Source organism: Lagopus muta, chromosome 1 (genome assembly GCF_023343835.1).
Source record: "Lagopus muta isolate bLagMut1 chromosome 1, bLagMut1 primary, whole genome shotgun sequence".
Taxonomy (NCBI): Eukaryota; Metazoa; Chordata; class Aves; order Galliformes; family Phasianidae; genus Lagopus; species Lagopus muta.
The window spans coordinates 151,407,908-151,427,951 of NC_064433.1; the positions used below are offsets into that span (position 1 = coordinate 151,407,908).

The window sequence follows — 20,044 nt, forward strand, 5'->3', positions numbered from 1 at the left end:
CATTCTACAAAAGGCACGTAAATTAAAAAGATAGTTCAAAGGAAATAAAAAAATACTTCAGAAGAATTTAATGAAGTAGTTTCTTGCAATTTTCATTTGACTTCTGCTACAAATACTCTCTCCAAACGTGTCAAAAGTCAAAAGGGATAGTTATTTGTTATAGCCTTCTTCCATGAACTCCCTCAAAAACTGTTATTCTCAAACAACTTAAATAGGGAAGGCTTTACCCAAACATGAAGTACAAGCTTAAGCTATGCAAGCATAAGCAAGCTTATGTAAGTTTCCACATACATCAGCATATGCATAAGTACATACACACATACGCACACTAATCACAAGCACAGACTAATAAAGAAAGGTCACTTTCAAAAGAACTGATAGAGGTTATTGCACGTTTTTGGGTACTGAGCAATTAGGTCATTTAACATCTAATCAGCGATCCAGAAAAAGCAGTAAACTGAGAAATATGCAAAGCTATTCATAGTAGTTAAGGTCAGAGAAAAGAAAACCATTTCAAAATAACCTAATATATTTAGGGATACAGAAAGCACATGAGAAGACAAAACACTTGATTCTAAAAAAGATAAAACAGGTCAGGAAAAAAATAGAAATAGAAACATGGTTCTAAATTAAGTACAATCATTCACAAGAAAAATCCAGTGCTGAAACAGATACAGCCAACAAAATCACTTTAAAATAAAGTTGTAATTAAATTAGTAATGAGACAAAGAAAATTACTACCCTTTTGTGTTAACACCTGGTACATGAAATGTCAAAAGGTATTTGGGATACGTGTTACTGGTGTACAGACAAGCAAGCAAAAAAAAAAAAAAAAAAAAAAAGGCCAAGCAAAAAAGCCTGGGTAACAGGGTTCTGTTGGTTATGTTCATTCCTCCTCTCCTCTCACCCTCCATTTCAGTAAGTGTTCTGGTATTTTATTTCCCTCCCCGTCAATGCACAGCTTGCCCTCTGACCATACTACAGATGCACAAAGATCCACAACAGCCACTGGGCAAGGAGCACAGCACTGCTCAGTACTCATTTTGCCTTCACCAGGAAAAAACTAATTTTATCTCTTCCGCCTTATTTCTTGGAAGCTACTTTTTTCCAAATTTGAGATTCAGAAGCACTCACAAATGACAGAGGCAACATTATAGTGGGAGAATATGCAACTAATATTTCTTTCCTTCATAGACAGCATTAACAATGCATTCTGTTGCAACAGAAAGATTAACTAATAAGCAGAGGAACTCCATACTAAAGGCTCTATTCAAAAGAGTCCTGTTATGACCTGTAGTGCACAGAAAGGGCACAGTTCTGGTCTTTATTTTGTATGACTCATAAACAGGGACTAAACATTTCAATTTATCCTGTAATCTACTCTACAGATCTGTCAGACATTCTGTAGTGTATCAAGTTCTTTGTAATGCAACAACTGTATGCCATACACAGCATATATTTTTAAGTAAGATTCCTATAATACCTATAACGTGCTGTTGAAATTAAATACATATTACAGATCATTTTACAAAATGGGAAACGGTATCTTTTAAAAGATGTATAAAATCTATTAGTAAAGTCTGCCATTGGTATTTTAAGCTAGCTAGAGTAAACATGCTCTACTTGAATTCACTTCATCAGAAAACATAACTCTAATGGTGTCAGTGTTTTGTACAGGGCATGAGCTGTTGCTATGTTATATTCCAGTGCTTTTTTCAAAAAATCTGAAACATCATTCTGTCAGCAAAAGAACAACATAAGCAAAGAGAAAGGCTGTCTTTTCAGGCTTCGTTTGGTGGGATTTTTCTTTTCTTTTTTTTTTTTTTTTTTTTTAAAAGGCTTATGGATAGAAGCACACGTCAATTCCCTCAGTAAAGGGCTCTTAACCAAACACCACCTTCTGGCTCATAATCTCTTTAAAGTGTCAGTGGATTTCAGGTATTGCAGGTAGCTGATTACTTTGGAAACAACTACACAGGAAAAAAAAAAGAGGATTTAAGGAAAGGAAGAGAAGGAGTACTTGCTTAAAGAAGTGATTTATGATGAGAATGAAATGCTAAAATGAAGATACCCATATTTCCCACAATATTTAGGCACAGAACCTCTGGTAGTCTCCAGACATTTTGAGCTGCTGTCATCAGAAGAGCCATTGCTTTTGTATCTAGCACTGAATTTTAACTGTGCTAAGATAAATACAGCTTGAAAAACGCATGCATTATGACTCCTCAGCCTTCAGTGCGCTGCAGTTCAAGGGCTGTGAAAGCAGGGGTTGAAACACTTTGCATATAGATTTAATTTCTCTTAAGCTATAAAATATTCCTTTTTAATCGTAAAGCTCATGTTGTCAGCCAGATACAATGTGTACAAACTAAGATGTAAAGCACCTTCATCACGGCAAAAGCAGCTGTAATGCTTACAACTCCACAATTTTTTTTAGCAGATGAGCTGTAACTTCTCTGTACTCTTAATTAAAATAGCAGGAAAAGTAATCTTACTACTGGAAAAGTTTCCAGGTCTCTCTCTCTCTTTTTTTTTTTTTTTTTTAAACTTGTAATGCGAAATGCTGAAAAGGTACATAGCTTAAGTAATACCTCAAACAGACATTTTCTGTTCCCTTCTGAATATATTTTAGCTTGGTTTCTATGGAAATGAAACCTATGCGGCATGTTAGGCCCCTTCTTCCCCTGCCTCCAGAAATAACTTCTAAATTTACCAGCCAGCATAAGCCAAAATTAAACGAGAAGGGAGAAGCTCAAGGAAAGTTGGGTTCCTACAGATTTCAAGTGAACTGGTGACACACTAGAGGAGGATCAGCACCCCGTGAGCGAGGCAGGTAAAAGTATTGATACTGTGTTCTCACAAGTGCCTACCCTGTTGGCATAAGCGGAACTTCTGGCCTACCCAGAGCAGGTTCTGCTTTTTGTTTTTGTTTGTCTTCCTCTGGAGTATAATAGGAAGAGAAAAGCTGAAGTTACTGCCTTGAGGAGAGAGCAGGAAACAGCACTTGATTCCCCACTAACAAAAGCTAGGTTCTGCTCTTGGGATGACTAGTGTTTATCATTCTAGCTGTAAATACTCACAATTCTTAAGCCACTTCTTGTAAATTTTATGTTGGAGTATTCTGTAAGGAGCCATCAAACAAGCCTGTTTTTTCTGTTTTCTTTTATACCTTTATTGGTATGGTATTGGTAATGCATTGATATGCATTTTAGCGATGCCTGACTTTTAGGTAAGCTTATTGCATAAGTTTTAGGAGTAATTGTTCTGCCTGGGCCATCAGAGATCTTCAACAGCATTCTCACCTGCATGATATTACTACTGCATTCTTCAGTAAGCTTGGCTTCCAGTTTGACCTCATGCTGATTGACTCGCGAGTTCTTTCCAATGGTGTTCAAACAAATACAAAACATAAAAGCTCCATAACACTAGGTCTTACATTATGCTTCAAATGGATATAAGATCACATGAGTTCAAATTCTGTATGCTAAGCCAGTCAATTGGTACACTTGCTCTACAAAAAACACTCACAGCAACAGTGGTTCATCGTTTTCCCTGAGCAGAAGTTAACACTTCTACATTTATCATTTCCTAAAGTTTCAGATGGCAAAAGGTCAACCAGAACTATCCACTTACCACAGCTTCTAGTGCTGCAGAGGACTTATCTTAACACTGCCTCCGCAGTGCACGACAACTATTTCAACACTTCTGCATTAGATTCAGGGCCTCTTCCATACTGCTACACAAGCATTTGTTCCACAAGAATTTGAACATACTAAATATTAGAGATGGAACCAACAGCAGGTTCAGAATAAAAACTCTGTCATCTCTCTCCCATCACATTTGAGGAAGCTTCTCCCCTTTTTCTATAAATTTTTGAGGTGTATTGCACCTAATTTATTACTATCGTTATTTATTATTATTATATATATATATTTATATATTTTTATTTATATGTATAATATAATATATTATTAATTATAATAGTGTTAATGTATTATTAACAATATTATTATTAATATTGTATATTTTATTTATATTATTATTAATAATTTATATAATTATTATATATATAATATATATATTTATTATATCATTACTGGTAATGATTTGCTAATCTATACTAAAAACTCTTCCCTACAAGCAAGGTACTACTCACAAGAAATTTTGGCTTTGAATTAGAATGTTACATCTACATACAAACAATCTCATTAGGCTACATATGAGTTGTGTATTAAATGCTAGCCTTGTAACTGCATCTTGCATTGCTTGTTTGTTTTTTTTCCAGTTTCAGTAGCATAAAAATAAGTTTACTTATTTGCCAATAGTGAAGTGATAGCCTTTGGACTCTTGAGTGGTAAAAAAACAAAGGAAATAACACAGTGGTCAACAGTTCACACTATAGCATACTGCTGTCTCATTATTAGAAACATAAGCATAAAACCCACACCATTACCCTACAAATGCCATTTAAGTGTTAAGATCAATGAACTCCAATAAGATCCATGTAATTCATCATCAAGTGCATTCTCCTGAAACACACATCACCAGCCACAGAACTCCAGGGAAAAAAAAAAGTGAATCTTTGAAGACAATAAAATATTCTAATAAACAATAAAACACTACACAGTGAAGATTATAGGGCACTTCAGTACGTTCTAGAAGTCCAGCAACCTTTTGCTTTTAATTACTTTGTTCTTAGCTACAACTCAAAAACTGTAATCAGCATCCTGAAGTGCACAGAGCAGATCCAAGCAATTATATCCCCAACATCAAATCCCTTGCAAGTCTCAACTACTGCATACTGAAATTTATTGACAGTTTTTTGTTTGTTCTTTTCTTGGTTAGGTTTTAATTTGTCTTTAAAATGACACATCTCTGTACAAACAGCAGTCACTATGATATAAGGTCAAATATGTAAAATCTGCAGTAGAAGCAGAAAAGCAGAACAGAAGTCCATTGCTGCCATTCCACAGCTGTGTAGAAATACCAAATGTGTCTGCTAAATAAGGATTAGGTACCATGGAAACCCACAACCTCTGGAGGCAAATTTCTACCAAAAAGAATCTGAAGAGATTTATAATGAATGTTGTTGAAAAATATGTTGCAACAAGATGGCTCTTCCACCAAAGTTAGACGTCCCATGCAAAAATGAACAGAGCCATAGCCACTGAAAATGCTTTATAGGCACCTAACTTAGGAAATAATTAAATCATTTTAGCGAGTTCTGTTTAACTAGAAATCTAGACTACTGGATTTTTGAAGGTATTCTTCTAAGAAACATATCAGCATGTGGGGGAAGGACAGGAATTAGAAATAGTGATCAGGGCTTTCTGGACCAAAAATGTGCATCTGCACAGTTGCTGTTCTACATATTTAAATTTACTTGTTAGTTTTTTAATGGATTATAATCCAAATTTAAACTATTACACATTTGACAGCACAACATGCACATCTGCATTTGTATCCTACGTCTGAGATCTTTCCCATCTCCCCATTAACAGTGCCCTGTTAATAAATGACAGTAGATGACAGCATTATGCATCAGTATCAGAATATATGCTGTTAGAAGAGTTCTAAGACTTCATTCAAGGCCAGGCTGGATGTGGCTCTGGGCAGCTTGATCTAGTGGTTGGCAACCCTGCCCACAGCAGAGGGGTTGAAACTGGATGATCTTTGAGATCCTTTTCAACCCAGGCCATTATATGACTCTATGACTTAAATCACTTTACTTACCTCTTACTGAAGTTCCTTTTCTATTACTCAGAATTGCAAACACTGCAATTTTGGTATGATTCAAACCGATATATATTTCATATTTGTTGCAAAATTTCAAGTCAGGCAGTCTCCAAGAGTTTTTCCTACTGTATGATTATAGGAATTAACTGTAAAGTCTGCCAACAAAGAACCAGTGTCTTCAGTATTAGTGAAGAGAGTTCCTTTGAAAATTTTAAGCATGAGTGTAAAAATATTTCTAGAATGATATGTAAGGCTTATTCCAAAGCTTGTACACAGTAACAAACTGCAATTCTGTCCTAATGTAGCATTTTGAAGTTACTAAAAAGATCACCAAGAACCATGTAGCCTTCCATGTAGTCAAATGCGAACTCAAGAACAGCTTGAAGAAGCTGGTCTGAATTCTACTTTAAAAAACAACAACAACAAAAAAAGAACAGACTTGACCAGACAGACCACTTGACTTGAACAGACAGACCTCCTTGAATTCTTCCTAGCTAGAAATAGAAATGTAAAATATGAAGCTATTAGGATAAAAAAAAAAAAAAAAAGCATGTTACTTTTTCAGTTTAAGGAAGTGTTCCATTTCCAGTACAACCATCAACAGACACATGGAGTACACAAACCTTAGTCACGTACTTGCCATCCACTTCACTCAAACTTCCGTAATACTCACAGCTGTTATATCATGATTGGTAAAGGGCCCATCTCTGCCTATTCCATTTAGCATGTCATGGATTCTATATGCATGAATTTGCATTTCTGAATCTAATGCTTTGTGCCTCGTTTGTGAAATAACAGTTCTGCAATTGTTTTTTCTGCTGCTTTGATGACTTTGCAAGCACTAGTCACTTCCAACTCCCACCACTCATTTTAGACTGTGCCTTCAAGACAGTTGCTTCCCTTTACATTCTGTACCTTCACTAGGCAGTTCTTGTGAGAGACGAAAACTTCATAAAGTTCCAACATTAAAGCAGTTCCCAGCTTTCATATAACGATGCTTCTTTCTCCTCAGTATTTTTCCTGATAAGGGGCAATGCTTTGTAGGATCTGGTGGCAGCTACCACTAACAAACAGCTTTGGCAAATCAGCAACAAGTGATTAACTGGGAAATCCAAGTGTGACATCCTGACTTACAAGCCACTTCGCAGAATCAGTTCATTAAGTAAATTCTCACCACTCTAAATACACAAAAAACCCGTGAACTGTAAACAGGAACAGGAAAGCCTGTAGAATTGGGCAACGGACAGGGCTGCCACCAATAGCAATCTCAATGTTCAATAGTTATATCCAGCCTCTATGTTAGCCTACGTCTATCCAAGCCAAGAAATTCAAGGTTCATTCAAAATCCTGAGCATTTCTGTAAATGTTAAGCTGCATGTTCCACTTGAAGTCCAAGTGCAGTAGAATGGCTCACACGCATCTTCCTCAGTGGTGATGGAGGGAAGAATAAGAAAAAAGAATAGTTTACTGGTTGGGTTTCCCTACTTCCACCCCCATTCTGGAGAAGTATTGTGGTAACTAAACTGCAGAAAGCATGAAGTTTCACCTCAAGTGCCTGACTGAAAAGTGTCTGGAAAAATAAGACTCCAGTTTTTGTCTCCTACATTACAGTAAGTAAGCAGCTGTAAAAAGTATAGAGTAAAATATTAAGAAAAGCATCCCAAGTCCCAACTTTATTAACAACACTGAGGCTTTATCTCTTCTGTACTTGAAGAAGCTAGTCAAGCAGGAGCTTTCTACTCAACACTACAGAACAGTCCCAAAATGAAAAGACTAACAAAATATATAAGTCAGAAAATCAGAGTGTCCAAAGGAGGGCTACAAAGACAGCGAAGGGTCTAGAGGCCAAGACATATGAGGAGCAGCTGAGGTCCCTCGGTTTGCTCAGCCCAGAGCACGGCAGGCTGAAGGGAGGCCTGATGGTGGCTGCAGCTCCTCACAGGAAGCAGAGGGGCAGCTCTGAGCTCTGCTTTGTGTGACAGCGACAGGGCCCGAGGGAACGGCGTGGAGCTGCGTCAGGGGAGGGGCAGGATGGGTGTCAGGGAAAGGTTCTACACCAGAGCATGTCAGGCACGGAACAGGCACTCCAAGGCAGTGGTCACAGCACAAAACTGTCAGAGTTCAAGAAGCATCTGGACAACGCTTTCAGACATCGGGTTTGAATTTTGGGTGGTACTTTGCGGAGACAGGAGTAGGACTCGATGATTTTTACAGGTCCATTCCAACTTGGGATTCTTCTATGATTCCATAAATTATTATACTGGTAAAGAACACACTATTCTTATTAACGGGTCAATCATACCTGACTTTTTGAGCATAGTTCGTTGTTTTTGTAATGTGGACTACTCAAGCTCCTCAATTGAAGATATCAGTATTACATGCAGAGGTCTTAACATTCTCCATCCACCAGAGGACTCACAGCTTCAATAAGACAAGCACAGCACAAACGAACATCAGGCCCTTTCTTTAAAGAATGCATTATTTTATGTCTCAATAAAGAGCACCGAGTTTTTTCATCCCTATTGCGAGATAGATTTAGAGTACTGACTAAAGGTTTTAAAGCAAGTCCGCATAAAACATGGCCTGAAAGGACAAGTCTCCAGACTTTTGATACTGACATGATACAGACATCTAGAAGCAGGCAGATCACGTTTGTTACTAGTTGAACTAGTCAAACTAAACAAATGAGCTTAGCATTCTAGGAGGAAGCTGAACTGTTCAGAAGGGAGCAGCAGGTGACCAAACTAGTGCTACCTCTAAACCACAGGAAGTACATAAAAGTAACAGACACTGAGGAAGGAATGCAGGCCGCTGTTTGACAGATGTAGCCGAACAACGCAGGGCTTTGATAACCTACCCTTTTTTTTTTTTTTAAATGTTTTTTCATTGTAGAATTTGGTATAGTTTTTTAATATTAACAGTTTACATCAGTCTTGTTTCTAACTGTTTATACTACTCATTTAGTGCCTTTCCCCCCCCCCCCCCCCCAATCTCAGCTCTGGACTTTAAAAAAGAAAGTCTTTATAGAGTCATAGAACGGCTTACGTTGGAAGGGATCTCAGGGATCATCAAGCTCCAACCCCCCTCTTTTCCCCTCCCCATGCTGCAGGCATGGCCACCAACCTCCCCATTTAATAGTAGACCAGGCTGCCCAGGGCCCCATCCAACCTGGCCTTGAACACCTTCAGGGACAGGGCATCCACAACTTCTCTGGGCAGCCTGTTCCAGCACCTCACCACCCCCTCTGTAAAGAACTTCTCCCTGACATCCAACCTAAATCTTCCCTCCCTCAATTTAAGACCATTTCCCCACATCCTTCCACTATCTACTCTTTCAAAGAGCTGACTCCTCTCCCGTTTATAGGCTCCCTTTAGGTACTGTAAGGCTGCAATGAGGTCGCCCCACAGCCTTCTCTAGGCTGAACAAGCCCAGTTGCCTCAGCCTCGTTAGGGGAGGTGCTCCAGCTCCTTAATCATCTTAATAGCACTCCTCCAGACCCTCACCAACAGCTCCTTCTCTTTCTTGTATTGGGGATCCCAGGCCTGGATGCAGTACTCCAAATGGGGCCTCATGAGGGCAGAGCATAGAGAGACAATCACCTCCCTGTCCCTGCTGGTCACTCCTCTTCTGATGAAGCCCAGGATATCATCTTAATGCTTCGGTACATTCAAAATAACTTAGGTACTGTTTCTCTTAAATTCCAAAACAGCAATTAATTCAAAATACCATGATCATATGTACAACAGGCCTCAGGAACACCCAGCACGCTTATACTAACTGTCTTATGCTTTGTCTGAGGCATTCCTCACTTCTCGGTGAAGTGTCAACCATGCTAAGCACTACAAGAGCAATGCTTCAGTGTGAACTTGTGCTACTTTGGGAAAAAAAAAAATACATATATAGCTGGGTTTTTTTTCCCCCTGCAATAAAGAGATAATTGATAATATAAACATCCTCCTGTTCGTAACTTTTCCTCTGATCTGTTCTACATAATCCTTTCAGATTAAGCAAGGAAAAGCAAAAACAACTTCAACAATTCAGGTTACACATACAGCTTTGTCAAGGACATGATCCTGACCTCTCTTACTATCAGTCAACATGAACAGTTACTACCAAAAGGCAAAAGAGTCATCAGAGCTGAGATGGACAAACTTTTCATGAACGTGTTAAGTTAACACAAAGAAGTTAGAGACGGAGATCTCTGCTCTATTTTTTTTTCCTGAAAGGTTGCTTTATACAAGAAGGAACATAACAAATCTCTGCCAAGCACCTCAAACCGTAACTGAAGAAGAATGGGATTACAAACAAATGAAGTAGTGCACAGGATATGACCAGATTTCTTTTTTTTTTTTTTGTGTCTACGTTACAGATTAAACGCTAAATCATTGTGCCTGTTCCAAACCCTGCTGGACGAAGTACAGTCAGAGAAAGGGTTGGAGGGTGACTCGGTATCTAATTGGAGTTGGATTTGATCCATCATGGGTCCAATTCCAACTCAGGATATGCTATGATGGTTTGGTTATGGAGTGATTGGAAAGTTAGACTGTATCAGTTATAAGCTAATCAGTCTAAGATGATGGAAATGCTTAAGTGGAATAAACAGCTAAATGTTACACTGGAAAATTATTTTCCACTTTCATTACAAATCTGCAAGCCATGAGGCATCCACATCCTGACACGTGCTCTGAGCCCTGGCTGAGGAGGTTTGAAATGACTTCAGCACAAAACAGAAGATATTAGTCATTTTCATTAAGAATACAGCTGGCAAAGGGGACGCCCATTTTACTAAATTATGCTAACTGTTACAGTGCTTGCCCAGGAAGTGGGAGAACCAAGCCTGAGGCAGCTCAAACCCACAGTCTTGGCTGTATAATAGCTCAGCTTGAGTAGGAAGCATTGGCAGTGCCTCTCTAGCCTAACAAGTTGCCAACTTTTTCATTCCTTTTTGCTCATCTCCTCTTTGGTTTACTTTCCTTCTGAGTTCAAAAACTATTTGCTCGTGGTGGGTGTGTTGGTACAGGCCCATTTGCTCATTTCTCCCTTCTACATCAGCTTAATCATCATAAGTCTAGGAGGTTTGGAGACTATGAAACTCAACACTGTGATCAAATCAACAATAAAGTGAAGATGAGGTCACAAGAAGTTAGGTATGACAACATGACCAGTTGTATAGAATCACAGAATCGCAAGGTTGGAAACAATCTGTAGGATCATTTAGTGCAACCGTCTTCCCGTTACCATTGCTACCACAAGCTTCTAAATCATATCTCATAGCTCTTCATCCAGATGCCTCTCGAACACTGCTAGGGACGGTGACTCTACCACCTCCCCAGGCAGGCTATTCCAGGCCATTCTCACTTTCTGAAAGAAAACATTTTTCCTTGTGTCTAACCTAAACCTCCTCTGATACAACTTGTGGCCATTTCCCTGCTTGTTTGTTGCCTGCGAGAAGAGGCCAAACACTTCTTCACCACAACATCCCTTCAGGAAGTTGTAGAGTGCAATGAGGTCTCTTCTGAGCCTCTCTTCTCCAGGAGAAACAATCCCAGCTCCCTCAGCTGCTCCTCATAAGACTTGTGCTCCAGACCCCTCACCAGTTTCATTGCCTTTCTCTGGACACACTCCAGGGCCTCAGTGTCTTTTCTGTAGTGAGGGGCCTAAAACTGAACACAGTACTCGAGGTGCAGCCTCACCAGTGCTGCACAGGGGGATGATCACCTCACTCCTCCTGCTGGCCACACTATTTCTAATGCAGGCCAGGATGCCATTGGCCCTCTTGGCCACCTGGGCACACTGTCAGCTCATGTTCAGCTGAGCATCAACCAACACTCCCAGGTCCCTTTCCTCTTCGCAGTCATCCAGCCACTCTGCCCAAGCCTGTAGCACTGCATGGGGTTGTTGTGGCCAAAATACAGGACCTGACACTTGGCCTTGTTGAACCTCAGCCCAGAGATTCAGCTTATCTAGACCCCTCTAAAGGGCCTGCCTAAGGGCAGGGAGATCAACACTACCTCCCAACTTGGTGTCATCTGCAAACTTACTGAGGGTACACTCAATCCCTTCATCTAGGTCATCAATCAAGATACTAAACAAGATGGGCCCCAGTACCGACCCCTGGGGGACACCACTTGTAATGGGTCACCAGCTGAACTTGCTCCATTAACCACTACCCATTGGGCACGGCCCTCTAGTCAGTTTCTTACCCAAAGGAGTGTATACCTGTCCAGACCACGGGCAGCCAGTTTCCCCAGGAGAATACTGTGAGAGACCATATCAAAGGCTTTGCTGGAATCTAGACAGACTACACCAAAAGCCTTCCCCTCATCTACTAGGCTGGTCACCCAGTCGTAGAAGGAGATGAAGTTGGTCAAGCACAACTTGCCTGCATGGTCCCATGCTGACCGGGCCCAATTCCCTGGACACCACGCACCTGCCATTTGATCTCTCCCAAGATCATTTGCTCCATGACTCTCCCTCGTACTGAGGTCAGGCTGACAGGCCTGTAGTTCCCCAGATCCTCCTTACAGTCCTTCTTGTAGATGGGAGTCACAAGAGCAAGCCTCCAATCCTCTGAGACCCCTCCAGATAAGCAGTAGTGCTGATAGATGGCCAAGAGCAATGTTGTCATGTTCCCTTTCCTGTCAACACTGTCATTAGGAAGAATGTTTCAAAAATAGCTTAGAATTAGGCATTCTTCCTAAGTACCTCACCTCCCATCTGAAAGAGGGCTGCTAACATAATTTGGGTTGGGGCAATTTATACAAACTGGGGGGGAGATCTCCTTGAGAGCAGCCCTTGGGGACTAAGGACTTAAGGACTTGGGGATCCTGGTGGACAAGAAGCTGAACTTGAGCCAGCAGTGTGCACTTGCAGCCCACAAGGCCAACTGTGTTCTGGACTACGTTAAAAAAGGGGTGGCCAGCAGGGAAAGGGAGATGATTGTCCCCCTCTACTCAGCTCTTGTGAGGCCCCATCTGGAGCACTGCATCCAGGCCTGGGGCCCCCAGTACAGGAAGGACATGGAGCTCTTGGAGCAGGTCCAGAGGAGGGCCACTAAGATGACCAGAGGGCTGGAGCACCTCTCCTATGTGGGAAGGTTGAGGAAACTGGGCTTGTTTAGCTTGGAGAAGAGAAGGCTCCAGCCTTCTCACTGAGACCTCACTGCAGCCTTCCAGTACTTGAAGGGAGTGTATAAACAAGAAGGGGAACAGCTGTTTACAAGGGTAGACAGTGACAGAACAAGTGCGAATGGTTTTAAACTGAGACAGGAGAGGCTTAGGTTAGATATTAGGAGGAAGTTTTTCCACAGGTGGTGGATGATGCACTGAAACAGGTTGCCCAAGGAGGTTGTGGATGTCCCATCCCTGGAGGCATTCAAGGCCAGGCTGGATGTGGCTCTGGGCAGCCTGGTCTAGAGGGTGGCAACCCTGCACATAGCAGGGGGGTTGGAACTAGGTGGTCATTGTCATCCTTTTCAACCCAGGCCATTCTATAATACGATTCTGTATTACCACAGCACTTTTTAAGTACAAGTTTTCTGAAGCTCTCCTTATGTAGTTTCTACCTCATTTTTCAGAGGAGCTGACAGAGAACTTAAAGTTCCTCGTTTTTAATGTAGCATGATCAGAGCAGACATGATTGGTTGCTTTACAGCTATCTTCTGCTGAGAACCCTGTTACTTGAAAGCATGTTGTTCCTGTTACCGAACTTCTGCCTTTTAAAGGAATTATAGGACTTACAAGATGTGACATTTACACAACATGGCCTTTACTCTTTACATTTACTTTAGCTTTACTCTTACATTTCACAGTTTTGTGTCACTGCTCAGAGCAGGTACATCTTTCTTTCACGAAACCTAAGAAAAACCCCAGATTCACAAAATAGGCTCATCCAAAACAACAGCTTGCTACCACCAGAAAGGACAATGCTGTTCCCATCTCTTCCTCTTATTTCCCTTGTGCAGACACAACCTTAAATTCAGGCCTAAAAAGTCTTCTGGAAACAAGCGTGAGTAAACCCAGGTACATTTTTATCATTTTTTACTACTCAGCTTTTTTTCAGTTCACTAACACTGGTGTCCTACATAACTCATCTGTTTTCAACACAGGGCTGATGAAAACCACCTTACTTCCCTTTGCCTCCCCGCCAAAGAGATGGGGACAGCCCACATGCCACAGTCTGCACCCACAAAGCAGCAGCAAGCTTCTGTGTCTGCAACTGCTCCTGCTGGGTCACTGAAACAGCATCTCTCCCTGTGAAACAGACACAGAGCTGGGTATTACATCTGCCACCCTCCCAAAAACACCATCAGGGCAACAAACCAAGTTAGATTACCCTGCTTAAAATTTGTAACTGATGTACAAGATTGTACCTCAGTATTGTATCTCAGCTCCTTAACGAGAGAGGAGCTAGCTTAGGGAGGACCTGAACATTATTTCCTTGTTTCTTATGAAACACAAACGTGTTCAAAAACTTAATTGGAAAAATAAGCTGAATTTCCTTACTTTTTAAATTTTCACTGCATCATTGCTGCATTGGAAAACACACTAATATCTGCAATTTTTCGTCTTCTTTTGTAGCAAGATTATTCACAAAAATAGCATAAGTGTTCATAAAAGCATTAAGACAACTTCAAGAAACACTATGCTCCACTTATTACACAATTCTGTCACAAGTAAAAGTGTGATAGAAAAAAACAAAATTTAAGTTATTTTTTACAGTTTAATAATAAACAAGATGCAAGGACAGTCTATTTTTATTAAAAAAAAAAAACTACCTCATTTCATAGGATATGTTTTAGCCCTCCTTCAAGTACAAAATGAACTGAAAGGACTTTATCATCAATGGATAAGAAGTGTGTATACTAGAAGTGCCAGCTTAACCATTGTAGACAAGCAACAGTAAAATTTACCACTTAATACATCTTTACTCAATATTCTTCAGTACCATAAACTGAGTCTCCTAAATGTAGCATCTTATCTTCCAGTTACAACTTCACCATCAGATATGAGGAAAGCAACAGAATTTCCCTCACGTTAGCTAGCTCAGTCTGTTCTAATACCAACTAGGTAAGAGTTTTCCAAACAGAATAAATGCTACATAAAATATACTACCTTTAGGATAGAGTTCTTAAATGAAAGACATAGAATAATGAATATTTGGTTTTATTTATTTGCCAACCACAGCTAACCTTAGCCTATGACAAGAAAGGAAAGTTTTCTTTGTGCACATTTCCTGTATGGGTTGATTTTCACGCCTGAGACTGAAAGACTTGACTTTAACTAAGGATAAACCAGGTAACACCGTAAGAGAAAAGAATCAGTAACAATGGATTTAAGATTTACAGGGTTTACACACCAAGTTTTTGGTAGTGCAGAAGTGCAGGAGGGTTTTCTCTGAGAGTAGGAGCTGCCCCTCCCCCCCCCCCCCCCCCCCAACCCCAATTCCAGACTTAGGCAGCTCCAGCTGGATGCAAAAGGCGAGTGTCATTGGCCAAAGCTGAGACACAAGCAACATTAACACTGATTGTGCCTCCAAGACAGCAGATTTATGAAAGGATAAAAAACGCTGCACAGCAAATGTAAAAAAGGAGAAAATGTAGGGAAACCATCACACAGACAGCCAGGTCAGTGATGCTCCAAGATGCTCCAAGCATTCCCCACAGCCCAGGAGAGGCCCATAGTAGAGCAGGCTGTCTCCCTGAAACTCACAGGCACCACCACACGGAGCAGATCTCCACATGCAGCCATGGAGGAGCCCACAGGGCAGCAGTGGATGAGACCTGAAGGAGGCACAGCCCATGCTGAGCCCACTCAGGAGCTGGTCAGAGAGAAGCCACAATGGGGAAGGAAGGCTGTGGAAGCTGCTGCCCATGGGGACCCATGCTGGAGCAGTTCCTGAAGGATAGATCCCATAGTATGGAGCCATATTGGAGCTGCAACCCAAGGGAAGCCTGTGGAGGATCAGTTTGGGAAGGACGGCATCTTGTGGGAGGGATCCCATACAGGAGTACGAGCAAAGCATGTTGAGGAAGGAGCAGCAGAGAAATTCCTAGAAACTGTCTGCAAGCCTCATTCACTGTCCTGCTGTGCCACTCAGGGTTAAGAGAGGAGGTAGAAGAATCAAAACTGAAGTTGAGCCTGAGAAGAATGGATGGGGAAAGCATGTGCTTTTAGTTTGATTTCTCACTACTACTCCTTCTACTCTTATTCATTAACAGTAAATTTGTCTTCCCCAGGTCAGGTCTGTTTTGCCTGTGATGGTAATTGCTGAGCCATCTCCCTCTCCTAATATTGGCCCATGAGGTTTCTCATCTTATTTTCTTGCTGAGAAAGGGGAGTGAAGGAGCAGCACAGCTAGCAACTGGCTGCCAGCCAAGGTCAACCCACCACACAAGAGATGCAGAACGTTAAACATCAGCTAAGATAATTGCAAAGCTATTCACATCATGTATCACTATACGGGCAAATTAATCAGAATAAATTGTTTATGGTATCAACTTTGATCTCTTCATCCTGTTTCTAAAAAGCACATACAACTTCACAGTCATAAGACTGGCATCTCTGCAAAAAAACAAACTAACAAAAAAAAACCAACACAACCCAGTGTCTTTAATCCTTACAGTGCTGTACAATAGCAGGCTGTGATTTTGGAAGCCTTGCCCCCGTCCTTCCCCCACAATAAGTCAAAGATTCATGGCTATCTGATTCCAGAACAACCCAAAGCTTTAATCAAAAAGGACTTGGGGGAAGTTTATTACATTTCTTAAACATTTCAACATACAAATTCTTTACCTTATAATGGGATTTATGCACCTAAATCACTGACATGCATTTGAAGTCCTCCCTCATGATTCAGTTACCTGAAAAATCCTTTCACAGGAAAAGGCCATCCCAAGCTTTAGTACTTAGTTGCTCACTCATTTTTACACACTGCAGGGGGAAAAAAAAAAAAAGCATTTCTTTTGCTTTGCTTGAGTATGGATTCACAAAGCAGCATTTGTATCACTTTTTGTGCAAACAAGCTGCAGTAGGAGCAGACATCTCAAACAGTAAGATAGCAATGCACAAATTAAGGTCAGATGACAAAGAACAAGTAGGTAAAAAGAATCACAACGATCACTCAGTGAGTAAATTTCATTATAATCTCCTAATGCTGATGTCTCAGTCCTTCTGTTCAACAAGGAGCAGAAAACAGAAAGAAAAAAAAAAGAAAACAAGAAAGGGAAACAGCTGAAAACATCAAAAAATAATGTAAAATTTAAGACATGTACTGAAGGGATTGTTGTATGTAAGTAAGAGAAAGAAAAAAAAAAAGTATAGTAAAGTAAGAAAACCAAGATTGGCTAACTTATTTCTGATGTCATATATTCCTGCAGGGAGACATGACAAATTCTTACCCATCAATTAGTTGTCTTTCTGACCTATGAAGAAGGGACAGAAAGGAGGGGGCAGAAAGCAATACCAGTCACACACGCCTGCGGCAGAGAGTTACGTAATGCTGATTTACTGACTGCTCTGCGTTTACAACACTTTGCTACAATTCCAAATAGCAGCTTTCTCTGTATCGTCGGAAGGTTCTTAAACTGTCGCGGTTTTTTGTGTTTTTTTTTTTTGTTTGTTTGTTTTTCAAAAAGGAAAAGAAAGAACAAGAATTTAGCACTGGTATTTTCATGTAAATCAATGAAGATAAACCAAAGGCTGACTTTATATGAAACAAAGTCTTAAGAGTGGCTTGTGATCTAAAGCTTAAAATTAAAGCACCCACCTTTAAGCCTTTCAGTTTAACGTATTTAGAGAAAGCACCAGCAGAAAGAGGCAGCAGTAATACAGCTCCCTTAACTTCACTAAAAGTCCTACTGTCACTGGCACAGAGATGTAAACCAGTAATTCTGTTATGATTTAGAAGAGAACTCGCACTAAATAGAGCAAAGAAAGATTAGTTAGAAGCAAAGGCAGATTGGCAAAAATGGGGGTGGGAGGATGAAGTGCATGGAGTGCTTATTTTTCATGAAGCAAAACAAAAAAAGATATACAATGAATACATCAGAACTGATCAGTTTTCAAAAACTTAACACTAGAGAACAGTATGCCTACAAAAATACTGCAGTGTTAGCACATTAAGTAGTATTCCACCTCAGTATTTTGTCCTTAAAGATGACTAAATAGCCATAAAATCTACAGTAATCTATTGCCTACTACCTGTCACAGATGTTACATAAGGAAATACCTCCTAACAAAATCACAAGCTGGAATAAACAGGTGATTACATTTGCAGCTGTCAGGTCCTACCATTCTCTGACTCAATACAGTAAATAAGTAGCATTACCAAAATCTCAGTGTCTGGCAGTCAGATATTCTGAAGAGAAGATAAAACAGCATGGTCTTACAGGATAGCAATGAGTAAGGTATTTTAAACCTTTTTTAAAACTACATTTTAAAATTACAGTTTAAAACTACAGTTTCATTATGACTCACAATAATTTCAAAGGAACTAAAGAGTGTTGTCACTATGAAGGCTTCAGAGAACACTTCCATAACAAAATAGTGACTTAAACCAACCACAAAGCTTACTGCACATGGAAAACCAAATGGGCCAACTAACATTAGGATCAGCCCTTTTGGAAGGCCACACCAGGAAGCATTTATCCAACGCTGGGCACCAGCACCATGGCTGGAAGTTCCAGTCAAATAGAACAAAAATATTAAGAGGCAAGTTATCTCTGTTTCATTCTCCAATGCTTTTTTCTACTCCTTTGAGTAAGAGAACTACAGTTTCTAAGGGGTTTTAAAACAGACCCAGGTTACTTCAGGCCTCAGGGAGGACATAGCATTTGAAGGCTTTTAAGAAATAGCTCTGCCAGCATTTTCTTTCTCCTTTTCAAAGAGCAAGAAATGACTCCAGGACTTCTGCTGACTCTAAATTACAGTCATGTGGCATGGGAAAAAGTATGCATGGACTCGGAAAGCACTTCAGGACCCACTGCTGCTCTGAAGGCATGCATTGCCCCTCTGAGGTCACAGGCTGCTATGTTTGCCAGCTGTTTGACAACCACTACGTATCATCACACAAGGACAGAAGCCCCACACAGTCCCTAGGGCTCCCAATGGAAACACTCTGAACCCACACAAGGGATTTCCTTTTATGACTCTCAGCATTATAGCCTAGAAACAATGTGATAAATAAATACTGACTTACGTTACATAAAAAGTAACACGAGTTTATGGCCTGGACCCAAAGGCAACATTGATGTCCAGGGAAATGGGTAAATCAGACCCAGACACGCAGAGCGTCGCAAAACACAGTAGATGTAATTACTTCTGTTTCCTCCGTTCAAGGTGCCAAAAACAGCATCGTAGCCAGGATTTAGGCAAAAGTCTGTTATCAAAAATCCAAACCACAGCCAGTAACGCAAGCTTCAGGGTTCTGTAGCATACCCTCAGCAAAGCCACGAAGTACAGGAACCAAAGGATCAAACACAGACTTCTAAGCAAACTGACTGCACCCACACCATTTCAAAAGCCTTTACTCCCAAACAGAGCGCGCTTTAGGAGGAACGAAGGAGCATTTACACGGGGCTGCAGGCTAACCACGGTAAGCCCCGGCTCCCGTGTGCCTGCACACACGGACTGCCGGAGCCCCGCGCACCCCGCGGCCCATCCCCACGAACCGCTCGCGAAGGGGAGGGCTGTAACGCGCCGCCCGGCTCCCCGCGCCCCGCCGGATCCCCGCGACAGCCCCCGGCCTTCCCGCAGGAACTGCGCCGTGCGGAGGACAGACGGCACCCGCAGCCCCTCCGGGCGACCCGAGGACGAGGCCCCGCCGGAAGGAGGGGAGGGGGCGGGCGACGGCGGCTTTCCGCCCAGGCGGGCCGTGCTGGCCGCCCCCGAGGGCCTCAGCCACGCACCGCCGACAAAACGGGGGAAGAAAAAACCCAACGGTTGGAGAGCACCACGCGAGCCCCGGCGCTTACCACTTGGTAGCGGCTGGCGGGCTGATGGTGCTCCATCCCTGCCGCCGAAGCTCCACCGCTCGCCCTTCCCCCACCCGCTCCACCAGAGCCGCCTCCGCCTCGGCCCTTCCCCCCGCGGCGGAGCCTCCTCCGCTCCACCTCCACCCCCGCCCCGGTGGGGCCCAGCAGCACCGCCCCATCCCGCCCGCTTCCGTGACGCGCTGTCCCCACCCCCCAGAGCCTGGCGGGCGCGCATGCGAGGTGAATCGATGCCGAACTGCTACACATCAGTGGCGTCTGTGTGATCTGAGGGCACAACTTCTATCTGCAGCGATGGAGATATTTTTGCAATCGTGG

At 41.7% G+C, this 20,044-nt stretch overlaps 1 protein-coding gene across 10 annotated transcripts in view; it reads right to left on the minus strand.

Moving 5' to 3' along the window:
• The window catches only part of NDFIP2 (Nedd4 family interacting protein 2), a 119,964-nt gene extending 100,122 nt beyond the window's left edge, over positions 1-19,842 (minus strand). For 8 of the 10 annotated variants that reach the window (XM_048946419.1, XM_048946396.1, XM_048946387.1 and 5 more), the window contains exon 1: positions 19,709-19,842. In XM_048946419.1, coding sequence (XP_048802376.1) covers positions 19,709-19,744 — 36 coding nt within the window. In that variant the 5' untranslated portion in view covers positions 19,745-19,842. Of the gene's footprint in view, positions 1-16,597; positions 16,668-18,933; positions 18,949-19,708 lie in introns of those variants that run through there. The other 2 variants (XM_048946406.1, XM_048946415.1) reach the window with 2 other exon arrangements.
• Positions 19,843-20,044: the final 202 nt, after the last annotated feature.